At 35.2% G+C, this 13,595-nt stretch overlaps 1 protein-coding gene across 1 annotated transcript in view; it reads right to left on the bottom strand.

The window, feature by feature from the left end:
• Window positions 1–13,595, bottom strand: part of LOC128661371 (uncharacterized) — a 302,587-nt gene that overhangs the window by 133,364 nt on the left and 155,628 nt on the right. Inside the window, exon 4 of the mRNA XM_053715634.1 lies at window positions 712–855. Coding sequence (XP_053571609.1) covers window positions 712–855 — 144 coding nt within the window. The remainder of the gene's footprint in view (window positions 1–711; window positions 856–13,595) is intronic.

Genomic DNA, 13,595 nt, shown 5'->3' with positions numbered 1-13,595 from the left:
TTATGACCACGCGAAATTCAGCTAAAAACATTAGGAGATTAACTACCTTGGTAGACTATATTTGGAATAGTGATCAGTTCAAAGATAGAACTAATTTTAATGACCACGCAGTTCTCACTTTGGATGCAGCCAAAGCTTTTGACAGCATTGCTTGGACTCATTTATTTAAAACCTTAGACAAATTTGGCTTTGCAGAAAATTTTTTACACTTTGTTCAGAAAATTCATTGGAAGCCAGAATCCTTTCTCCTGGTTAATCGGACGTTTTCTCCTAAGATAATTTTAGAGAGAGGAACAAGACAGGGTTGCCCCCTCTCACCTCTCTTGTTTAACATTGCTCTTGAACCGCTAGCAACCAGATTGAGAGAAATCTTGCCGGGGATACCAGATTTAGACCCAAACTTAAAAGTCTTACTTTACGCGGACGATATTCTAATTTGTTTACAAAATACTAGAGACTCAATCCCCAAGGTCATAAATACATTGGAGGAATTCAGCTCCTTTGCGGGATATAAGTCCAACTTAGATAAAAGTGAATTTATGTGGCTAGGCAAAGATACTCATCGACAAACTAATTTAATGTTTCGTACGGTTTCAGCCATAAAATATCTGGGGCTGGAGATTCATAAAAATCCTAAACACTGGTATTCAGCTAACATTGATGCGCTCTTCCAGAAGATCAAAGAAGATCTTGACTTATGGAAGGCTTTACCTTTATCCATATCTGCTTCCGTCAATTTGATCAAAACTATAATCTTCCCACGGATTCTATATCCTATACAAAACCTGCCATTAATTTTAACAAACAAAGATGTACGCAGATTGAATTCCTGGTTTTCCAAGTTCATCTGGAAAGCTAAAAAACCACGTATATCATTGGAAAAATTGTCACAAAAATTCTCTAATGCTGGTCTAGCTCTTCCTAATATCAGACTTTACAATATCGCAACACTACTTAAAATAGCTATAGATTGGCTAGCTCAATCGAATAGGGTTACCTCTTTTGATTTTGAATCTCGATTGATTAACCCATGGTCACTGAAGGCTCTTTTACACTGCCCGATACAAGAACTTCCACAAAAAGTTTCTATATTACAATCCTTCAAAAACCCGATTTATGCTTGGCAGAAGTTCTGTCCTATATTAGAATTGAATCCGTTTTTTTCAGACTTTCTACCCATTAGGGGTAACCCGCTTTTCAGGCCTGGAATAGATCAAAAAGTATTTTTAGAGTGGCAGGACAGAGGTCTTAAGGATATTTATCAGTTATTGAATGATCAATCTCAGATTTTTTCTTGGGAAACTATTGTCTCAAAATATTCGCTAGGCACGGGGAATCAATTCGCCTATTTCCAGGTTCGTCATTATGTTAGCTCCCAAAATTGGTACTCTTTAAGTAGATCTGAGTGGTCCGAGGTCAAAATCTGTATTGAAAAATTCATAGCTGGAGACATATCGATTTCTCTAATTTACGATATAATGCTCACCAAACAGGGCATATTATTGAGCGAAAATCTGGTGAATTCTTGGATAAATTGTATCTCTACAATAGATCAAGAGAAGATTTCTCGTAGCCTTGAGTTAATAGCCAACTACCCTATCTCGGTAAGCTGGAAAGAATCTCATCTTAAATTAATGAATAAATTTTATTTATCTCCATCCAGGCTAGCGAAATTTTATCCGCTTAAAAAGGCCGATTGCCCGCGGTGTTCATATGGCAAAGCAGATCTCATGCACATGTTATGGTACTGTCCTAAAATAAAACAACTTTGGCAGAAAGTTCAGTTCTGGTTTAATAGGCAATATAATGGGGCTTACTCGCTCTCGCTGGAAGATATAATATGCTTGATACTTAATCCCATGTCAGATTTAAAAATCCGGATTTTGAATACCATTATATTAATTGTTAGATACAATATTTTCAAATCCTGGATTGCTAAGACGCCTCCCAGCCTGGGGGTAATTCTTAAAGGGATACAATCCCAAATTATATACGAATCATTTCATCTATCACAGTGCTAGAATGGGCACCCATTATTAAGACTTATTCATTACAACTCCAGCGACGGATCCTGTCTCCATTTGTTTCTTCTATCAGCTTTGCTGAGCTAGTCTTGCTACAAGTATTTCCCGACTCCTGGATAAGGAATTATAGAGATATTCCATAAAGGTATGAACTTCCGCTCCTAAGGTAGAGCTCCTCGGATCCGGAGGGCCCCCACGAAATTTTTTTTTTTTTTTTTTTTTTTTCTTTCTTCCTTTTTCCCGCCCTCCCTTTTTTTGGTTTCCTCCCCTCCTTTTTCTCCTTTTTAGGGTTAAAATGTCTGACTTTGTGATTTAGAAATGGCAAGCCAAATTGGTTTGAAAATAATTTAGAGAGTTCCTTTTTTCGCAACTAGACCATATGATTAGATAGGAGAGACACCGGCTCGCCGGGAATAAGAATCAATAAGTATCTGTGATGAAACATAGTATCAGAAAGTATGTTGAGTAAATATCGATATCCATATACGAAGTAATATATAAGTTGTTGGAGATGCTTTTTATTTTCTTTTTTGGATGTTTTTTCTTTGATGGGTGCTAGTCCATATTATCTCATAATTTCTATAGATGATTTTAAGCATATTGACTAACGAAAAGTATAATTTATGTGACATTTTGGCATGATTTTGCTTTATTTTTATGTTATGCTGCTAAAGAAAAAAGAAAAAAAAAAAAAAAAAAAAAAAAAAGACACAAATACCGCAATCCCTGGCCAGGCCTTAGTAAAGATTTGATTATGTGTTTAACCTCTCTGCAGGGTTAAATAGAACATGTTCTATTAAACCCTGCAGAGAGGTTAAACACGTAATCAAACCGGTACTCCTAAACCACTCCAGATGAGCATGAGACACAAATACCTCAATCCCTGGCCAGGCAAAGATTTGATTGTGTGGTTAACTTCTCTGCAGGGTTTAATAGAAGGATGAATCTGACAATTGGACACTACAGTCACCCACCCTGAGTATTATTTTCTTTGATGTAACTTTTGTGTACATTTTTTTTTTTCTTTTATCTTGCTGCTGTCAAGCCTGACATTTTGTGAGAATTGGATTTAGCAGTATAATTTGCAGATGATGTTGTTGTTTACTTGAGGAGGTAGTGGTACAAATCTTTTAAAATATTTTATTTGTTTTGGGAACAGTGGGAAGAATGACAAATTTTAATACCGGTTTGATTATGTGTTTAACTTCTCTGCAGGGTTTAATAGAAAATCTTGCTATTTTATGTGATTGTGTTCATGTAGTCAGCCAGCAAGACCGTGAAATACTTGATAATAATATACCAAGTATTTCACGGTTATGCTGGCTGCCTACATGAACACAATCAGATAAAATAGCAAGATTTTCTATTAAACACTGCAGAGAAGTTAAACACAATCAAACCTGACTTACTCCCACATGTATAAACCATATCAACAGTTCTTAGCACAGAGCATACACAACTCTGAAATAATAGAATGTAGCACACACCTGTGAGATATATATATATATATATATATATATATATAATATATATATATATATTAAACAACTACCAGTGTAACCCACCTTTAGTCAACAGCCTGGGTGCAAGAATATAATTCCATAAAGTAACAAGAGATGCACTCACAGGTCTTTTTCAGTAATTTTAATGGAACGTTTTTGGGGTTTAGCAAAATTGCGTTCCACAGTTAGTGCCGAGACCGGAAGTTCAATGACGTCACTTCTGGTTTTCACCAACATATTCATATCAATAATAAAACAAATTGTCATCAAATCTGACTGTAGCCAGAACAATGCTGTGACTTGTGATAATCAAAAGATTAAATAAATGTGTATACCAAACATTTATAGTGTGGTAAATGTTACTGTGTAAATAATAATTGTGTGTTGTTATGTTACCATGGCAACCGCTGTCATGGATACCCATATTCTTTATAGTGCTTCAATGCAATAAGTCCCTAGCCGTGTACTAGCTGTGCTCATATAAAAAGGAAATCCATACAGTGTACTTGGATATGTTAGACTTTTTAGCACCATAGAGTAAAACAAAGCAGTTACCACCCAGGATTACTAATCCACATAGTGAAATAACAAATATTAGAAATAAAATTAAAGTTAGATATTAATAGTTAAAAACATAATTGGGCTATAACATAGTGCTAAAGATGACAATATACCTGTCTTTAAATGCAATTAAAGGGCTAGCCAGATAAATTGGCAACCAATCTAAGAACGTGGATATATACTGAGGGAAGTGGTCACTAAACATGTTGCTCACATGACCTGTTTTTTCAACAATTAGTGATTGCATTACAGACCCCTTTTGCCTAGCTAAGAAAGATGTGTATATATTTCCCTAGGATCTGAATCCTATTAGGGTAAGTGCAAAGACACCATGTAAGATAATACTCTACAGAGAATGCAGACATATATATATATATATATAATTTATAGGGTGTCCCATAATATGATAGATGTTCAGACCCCCAAAATTAGCTGTAGTATTCAGTGCGATAGAGTAACTCATTAGAGTTGGCCAGGCTTCCACTGTAGAATATAGAACCAGAAAGGATCCAAATTCACAGTTCTGTGAGAACTATGCAAATCTCACCCAATGAAGGGAGAGGTACATCACAGTCCAAACACAGAGCCACATTGCCCCACTCAAATTATACTTAAGGTATGTAGCACATTAGATATGGGTCACAGAAGATTCTTGAAGTCAGGCGTGGTATTCAAGCCACCAGGTTGTACAGTCCCCAAGCGAAACATCCATTGGGCCTCACATCTTAAGAGCTGTTTGTTGCGATCACCTCCTCGCTCCAATGGGGTATGTGATCAATTAGAATATAACGAATTGAGGAAACTGAATGTCCCTTATGGGCGCAGTGTCGCGCCACTGGCTGCTCAGAGTCGCCAAATTTGAGGGCAGTCCTTAAAGCGTGTTGATGGTTGGCCATCCATTCGCGTAATGTGCCAGAGGTCTTGCCTACATAGTGCATGGAGCACGGACAGAATAAAAGGTACACTACATGCGTAGTGGTGCATGTTATTGAGTGTCTGATTTGTATGCGGGTGATGGAACACCTTCGTGCCAATTAGACTGTTGCAAGTAGTGCAACCTAAGCACCGATATGATCCCTTAATGTTCCTTCTGATGGCAGTGTTGTAACACATTTTAGGGTCTGTTCTCATCAGTAAATCTTTTAAATTGGTGCCCCTCTTGAAACCTACCATAGGTTTTAAATTCTTGGTGAATGTCAACTTGGGGTCAGACGACATAATGGGCCAATGTTGGCGGAGAATTTGACCAGTGTTCATCCACAAAACATTGGACCATCCACTGGGCCGTCCGATTGTGTCGGCCTGAGACTCGCTAACTCAACCTGTAGCTCAGTATGTGGATGTGTTACTCCAACCAGTGGTTAAAGGGATACGGTCCTACATTATGGATACTAATGACTTCATCAAAAAGATACGGGCTGTTGACATCCAAAAGGATGACTTACTTGTAAGTCTGGATGTCAACAGCTTGTACACCATTATACCCCCCAGGAGGGATTATTGGCAGTCCAGGAACACCTTATGGGTGACCCCCTCTATGAGGGTCCCCCGGTGGAATACATGACCTCGCTGATTGAATATTGTTTATTCAAGAATTACTTCCGTTTTGAAAACAAGTTTTATTTACAAGTGGCCGGTACGGCCATGGGTTCCTCCATGGCCCCCGCCTATGCCAACATCTACATGTCACAATTTGAAAATGTGCACCTATGGCCTCTACAATGTGCATCAATTATCTGTTATTACAGATACATAGATGACATCTTTTTGGTGTGGCGTGGGGGCATGGAGGAACTCCAGGCATGGTACAATGCATTCAATAATTGTACCAGTAATGTAAAATTTAAAATGACTGTGGATGAACACTCCATAAGTTTTTCCTTGATCTCACAGTCTTTAAAAATTCCGATAATCTTAGCACCACGTTATACCACAAGCCCACAGACCGTAATTCCATACTTAGGGCGGACAGCTGCCATCCACCAGCCCTATTGAAGTGCATTTTAAAGTCACAATTTATCAGAACTATGCAAAATAATTCTGATCTGCCGACTGGGGTCTCCCAACTGGTAGGTGTGGGTGAGAGATTCCGTTCAAGAGGTTATAAGACATCTGTGATTCAAGAGATGATGGAGTCTGTGTCCAAATTAACAGTCTGAATTGATTCAGTCGAAGCCTAAACGGGACACTACAGATAAACTCATCATGTCCACTACTTTCTCCCCGGCAACCAAGAACACTGGTCAAATTCTCTGCCAACATTGGCCCATTATGTCGTCTGACCCTAAGTAGACATTCACCAAGAATTTAAAACCTATGGTAGGTTTCAAGAGGGGCACCAATTTAAAAGATTTACTGATGAGAACAGACCCTAAAATGTGTTACAACACTGCCATCAGAAGGAACATTAAGGGATCATATAGGTGCTTAGGTTGCACTACTTGCAACGGTCTAATTGGCACGAAGGTGTTCCATCACCCGCATACGAATCGGACCACATCGAATCACGATTAGACACTCAATAACATGCACCACTACGCATGTAGTGTACCTTTTATTCTGTCCGTGCTCCATGCACTATGTAGGCAAGACCTCTGGCACATTACGCGAACGGATGGCCAACCATCGACGCGCTATAAGGACTGCCCTCAAAGATGGCGACTCTGAACAGCCAGTGGCGCGACACTGCGCCCATAAGGGACATTCCGTTTCCTCAATTCGTTATATTCTAATTGATCACATACCCCCATTGGAGCGAGGAGGTGATCGCAACAAACAGCTCTTAAGATGTGAGGCCCAATGGATGTTTCGCTTGGGGACTGTAGAACCTGGTGGCTTGAATACCACACCTGACTTCAAGAATCTTCTATGACCCGTATCTAATGTGCTACATACCTTGAGTATAATTTGAGTGGGGCAATGTGGCTCTGTGTTTGGACTGTGCTGTACCTCTCCCTTCATTGGGTGAGATTTGCATAGTTCTCACAGAACTGTGAATTTGGATACTTTCTGGTTCTATATTCTACAGTGGAAGCCTGGCCAACTCTAATGAGTTACTCTATCACACTGAATACTACAGCTAATTTTGGGGGTCTGAACATCTATCATATTATGGGACACCCTATAAATTATATATGTCTGCATTCTTTGTAGAGTATTATCTTACATAGTGTCTTTGCACTTACCCTAATATGATTTAGATCCTAGGGAAATATATACACATCTTGCTTAGCTAGGCAAAAGGGGTCTGTAATGCAATCACTAATTGTTGAAAAAACAGGTCATGTGAGCAACATGTTTAATGACCACTTCCTTCAGTATATATCCACGTTCTTAGATTGGTTGCCAATTTATCTGGCTAGCCCTTTAATTGCATTTAAAGACAGGTATATTGTCATCTTTAGCACTATGTTATAGTCCAATTATGTTTTTAACTATTAATATCTAACTTTAATTTTATTTCTAATATTTGTTATTTCACTATGTGGATTAGTAATCCTGGGTGGTAACTGCTTTGTTTTACTCTATGGTGCTAAAAAGTCTAACATATCCAAGTACACTGTATGGATTTCTTTTTTATATGAGCACAGCTAGTACACGGCTAGGGACTTATTCCATTGAAGCACTATAAAGAATATGGGTATCCATGACAGCGGTTGCCATGGTAACATAACAGTACACTTATTATTTACACAGTAACATTTACCACACTATAAATGTTTGGTATACACATTTATTTAATCTTTTGATTATCACAAGTCACAGCATTGTTCTGGCTACAGTCAGATTTGATGACAATTTGTTTTATTATTGATATGAATATGTTGGCAAAAACCAGAAGTGACGAAATTGAACTTCCGGTCTCAGCACTAATTGTGGAACGCAATGAGGTTTGTGTTTGTTCACTTGTTGTTAAACACTATAAAAGGCTTGGTTTATTGCACAGTTGTATGCTGATGAAGGGGTGCTAAACCCCGAAAACGTTCCATTAAAATTACTGAAAAAGACCTATGAGTGCATCTCTTGTTACTATATATATATATATATATATATATATATATATATATATATATATATATATATATATATATATATATATATATATATATATATATATATATATCGGCAACATCAAAAATCAGAATATACAGACAAAAGGACTGACAAGAAACATTTTTGCAGAAACAAAATAAACTTGAAATACCATAAAATATAATTACAGTTTATCTACAAAAGCATATATTATATTCTTTTACACAGGATGCAAAATACACATATAAACACAAGCCACACCTTTACAGATAAAACATAGATAAACTCATATGCACTGCACAATACATTATACATATAGCATCTATACATGTCAAACACAGAACACAGGCAACAGCTGTACACAGGGCACAGAATTCCTATGTAAAATAGAAGCTCACACAGTATGTTTCTTTAAAGGAATATGAAAATCTAAAATAAATGTTTACGATTCAGATAAGATACTTTTTAAGTTAATTTGCATTATCAATTTTAATTAGTTCTCTGGGTAATCTCAGGAGCAGCATTGCACTACTGGGAGCTAGCTGGTTGATTGGTGGCTAAACTCAAATGTCTCTTGTTATTGGCTCAACAAAATGTGTTAATTTAGTTCCTAGTAGTGTATTGCTGCTCTGGAGCTTATTTTAACAATGTGTTTAACCCTTTTGCCGGGTCTGAAAATATAGTTATATGCATGAAATAGTGCAATAATAAAATTATTTAATGCATTAGATACTTTTATGTCCTTTTTAAAGTAAGCTACACTACCAAAATTAATATCTTAAAGGGATATGAAACCCAATTTTTTTTCTTTCATGATTCAGATACAGCATGCAATTTTAAGCAACCTTCTAATTTAATCCTATTATTTTTTTCTTAATTCTCTTGCGGCTAGATTACAAGTTCTGCGTTAGGCTTAAAAAGCAGCGTTGAGAGGTCCCAACGCTGCTTTTTAATGCCCGCTGGTATTACAAGTCTGACAGGTACAGGTGTACCGCTCACTTTTCTTCCGCGACTTTTGGCTACCGCAAATCCCCTTACGTCAATTGCGTATCCTATCTTTTTAATGGGATTTGCCTAACGTCGGTATTACAAGTCTTGGAAGAAGTGAGCGGTACAGCCTCTCCTGCCAAGACTTCTACCGCATTTAAAAGTCAGTAGTTAAGAGTTTTATGGGCTAACGCCGGAACATAAAGCTCTTAACTAAAATGCTAAAAAGTACACTAACACCCATAAACTACCTATGAACCCTAAACCGAGGCCCCCCACATTGCAAACCCTATAATAAAAAATTGTAACCCCTAATCTGCCGACCGGACATCGCCGCCACTTTAATAAATGTATTAACCCCTAAACCGCCGCACTCCCGCCTCGCAAACACTGTAATAAATATTAACCCCTAATCTGCCATCCCTAACATCGCTGACACCTACCTACAATTATTAACCCCTAATCTGCCGCCCCCAACGTCGCCGCTACTATATTAAATGTATTGACCCCTAAACCTAAGTCTAACCCTAACCCCCCGTAACTTAAATCTAATTTAAATAAATCTAAATAAAATTACTATAATTAAATAAATTAATCCTATTTAAAACTAAATACTTACCTATAAAATAAACTCTAATATAGCTACAATATAACTAATAGTTACATTATAGCTATTTTAGGATTTATTTTTATTTTACACAGGCAACTTTGTATTTATTTTAACTAGGTAGAATAGTTATTAAAGGCAAGGTAAAGTTTCCAATGTTTTTAAATTTGTATATTTTTATAATTAGCCTTGCAATGCAGTCGCTAAGTCCTTTTCAATATTTTCGTGGTTGAAGAGAAGTTATTTATATAACAATATATCTCCCTTTTATTGTATTACTCCTCCCCCTTGATACTTCCGCTATTTCTGTTCTCATCTTAGAGAACCAACCCACCCGCATTTGACGTCTGATTTTTGCGCGTTCACGGACCTCGAATCATCTGCGCATGCGCAATTGTCCGTAATTTCTACTGCCAGACTCGGCAGTGATCTTCATAGCAATTACCGATACTCATTCTTAAAATATTGTTTTTGACAGTAAGTATAATAAATCCAAAATTTTTGGATTTCAACATTTATAGTTTCATATTGTGGCACAATCGTTCCTATGCACTATGTGTAATATTCATATTGGAAAAATCAAAATCAGTCTTATCAATATTTTAATATATTTCAAGAAAAAAATACATATATCAATCGTGTTTAGAGCAATAAAATTTGAGACATATGTATTATCAATACTAGTACCCAGAAATAAATATTTAAAAAAAAAAATCATAATAGGTGCATTACTACTCAAATTATGTATGTGCATTGACCATACTGAATGTATGAAAGTTATCTTTTTTTATAGATATACCAATATCGATAATATAATATTCAAGATTCATTTTCATTGATCAACACTTTTTAATCTCAAAAAGCATGTTTTCATTTTTCAAACCGGAGCAGATTTCACTGTTACAATTAAAAATTCACAAATCATGTTAGACCCATCTTCCACGCTCTCTCCTATGTAATTTTATCTTGCTTGGTGTTTTTATACTGGAGCATATACAATGTTCCTCTAACAGTCACTTATCCGGCTATAACACATTTTGTATAATTGCAAATAATAAAGTGTCTTACGTTATTTATTATAATGGATAATATAACATTTATCCTCAAACAACCGATTCATTTTCTTTACCTATGTTCCATACTCAATCATGAACAATAATCAATTTTTTTGTGTTAGAATACTTTATCATATTACACATATCCTATAAGCAACACTCATATAGCTATACGCATGTTATATGCTATCTACAGTCAAATTTTTCAGTGCTTGCAGTTTGAATAGCTTAGCAGATAACATTGATCTAATTACTGTCACTCATCCTGCTAGAGCCATGTTAATTTTCCTTTTTTTTTTATTAAAGGGCCACTAAACAAAAAAACTTTCTTTCATAATTCAGATAGATAAAAAAATTTTTTTTAAAAATAACAAATTACCTCTATTTATTTTGATTCATTTTTTAGATATCACTATTTGAAGAAAAAGCAATGCACATGGTTAGCCACTTACAAGTGTCTTCGATGTGCAGCAACCAATCAGCAGCTACTGAGCATATCTAGATATGCTTTTCTGCCAAGAATATCAACATAATAAATCTAATTTTATAATCTAAGTAAATTATAATGATGTTTAAAATTGCATTTGTATTGATAACAATGATACATCTATCCATCACTTCACATAATATACCCATGTGCCATACTCAACTCTTAGTATATATATTTTTTTTATGGTGTTGGTATACTTCAGCAGATGTGCCATGTTCTGAAATTTTATATTTTTATTTATGTTATTATACTAGAGGTGATAACATTGATACCTTGAACCATCCCTTCTCATGCTATACCCAAGTTCCATAATTACCTTGTTGATTTTATATAGTTTTTGTTGTTGCTATAGTGGATCATATTATACTCATCCTATAACCATCGTTCATCATGCTTTACCCATGTGCCCTTTTCTCTACTTTGAAATAATATATAGCTTTATGTTTTTATACTGCAGATGATCACAACGATCCCTTGAACCATCCCTTATCATGCTATACCCATGTTCCATAATCAATAATTTCAATTTATACAGTGTTTGTTTTTATTACGTATACAAATCCTTTTATTGTATTACCAACAATCATCCATTTATAACCATTTTACATGTTCTTTAGTTTTAAAAATATATCGCTAATAGTTATTACACTAGAGTTGATAAGAATGATCCATTGAACCATCCCTTCTCATGCTATACACATGTCCAATACTCAATCTTTCAATTTATATATTGCTTTGTTTTGTTATAAGGGAGCAGATTCTATTCATGATTTTAAAATTAATCTTACATTTACAACCATAGTGTGTCTTCAATTTATACCGTAAAATCTATAAATGATATATATGTTCAAAATTTAATTATTTTATAAATATATTTATTACATTACTGATAACATGCTGCTAGCAAATTTACTTTATGTAGCAATCCTCTAACTTTACCTGTGAATCATTATTCAAATTTGTCCATAATTTATTGTTGTCTGTTAATAATCACAAATTTTATACTTATGATATAAAATTTACTATTTTTTTCGGTCTAATTTTTTTTTGTCATAAATATAACATTAGATATTGATTCATCTTCTTAGATGGAAGAAGTTAGAGCAATTTTAAGAATCATTAAAAAAAAAAAAATTTTTTTTAAGGTAATATCCCTATAAACAGCAAATTTATATTTCTATTTTATCATTTAAAATAGTATTTAAGTATTTCATAATTATTAAATAATTTCTCATTTTTATTGCAGATCACATTTGAAAAATGCCTCACTGTATTGTCATTGGCTGTACCAGCTCTACTAAGAAAGCCGGTGTTGCAAATAATGCAAGCTTTCACGTTTTTCCGAAAACTCACGAAAAAATTAAAATTTGGCCCCAACAAACAAATCAGTACACTGAGGATCAATTGGAAACAACAGTACAGCGTATCTTCGATACCAACAAAACGATAAAATATAGGATGTGTTCTAAGCATTTCCATCCAGATTGCTACTACACCCAAGGAGTCAATAAGAAATTAAAAATTGATGCTGTACCAACAATTTTTCCTTCACGATTAATTCATTACTCTGAAACTCCAACTATGACAACGGATGAATCTGGATCAACTTTAACTTTTTGTGAGTCTTCATCTTCCTCATCAACGGCCTTTCTAATTGAAAAAAGAACACGTTTTAAAATCTGCCATGCATGTGGTCAGAAGTGCAATACATCCAAACAAGATGCTTCAACTAATACTGAATCCATAGAAAGCAAAGATAATTATACTTCTTTTAACAAATTCTACGGAACATTGAGTTCTAGTGTACAAACTCAAAAAAACTTTAAAACATTTACGAAAAGTACAACCACCACCGATTTCTTTAAGAAACATGAAAAATACACTTGGACTATGGGTGACATATCGAATGAGAACAGTATTGAAGGCAGCATTGCATTCCGAAGTGCAGACCTTTTTGTTCCGGTTACTGAAAACACAGTTGTAGATAAAACATTCTTACCGCCAGAAACATTAAACATTAATTTCACAACTGTTATGTCCGAACCAATCACAGAAATAATACCAGAAACTGCAGTCAATGAACTTTCCGTGATATCATCCAATCTTGAATTAGAGGAAATTGTAATGGAAGCTGAAAATGAAACATGTTCTAAGGATCCATACATTCCTGATACAACTGATGAGACAATTGACGATCTCTCAATAGTAGATAATCCGACTAATGCTGACTTAGTTCATGAAACTAAATACATAGTCTTTGACAGATGTTTGGATGAGTTAATAAAATGTATTCCATGTCGTTTTTCTAACCAATGCGATGCACCAATTATGTCTATA

Source organism: Bombina bombina, chromosome 5, assembly GCF_027579735.1.
Source record: "Bombina bombina isolate aBomBom1 chromosome 5, aBomBom1.pri, whole genome shotgun sequence".
In the NCBI taxonomy this organism is placed as follows: domain Eukaryota; kingdom Metazoa; phylum Chordata; class Amphibia; order Anura; family Bombinatoridae; genus Bombina; species Bombina bombina.
Note: the sequence above shows the minus strand (reverse complement) of the source record. Positions and strands in the feature narration are given on the sequence as shown.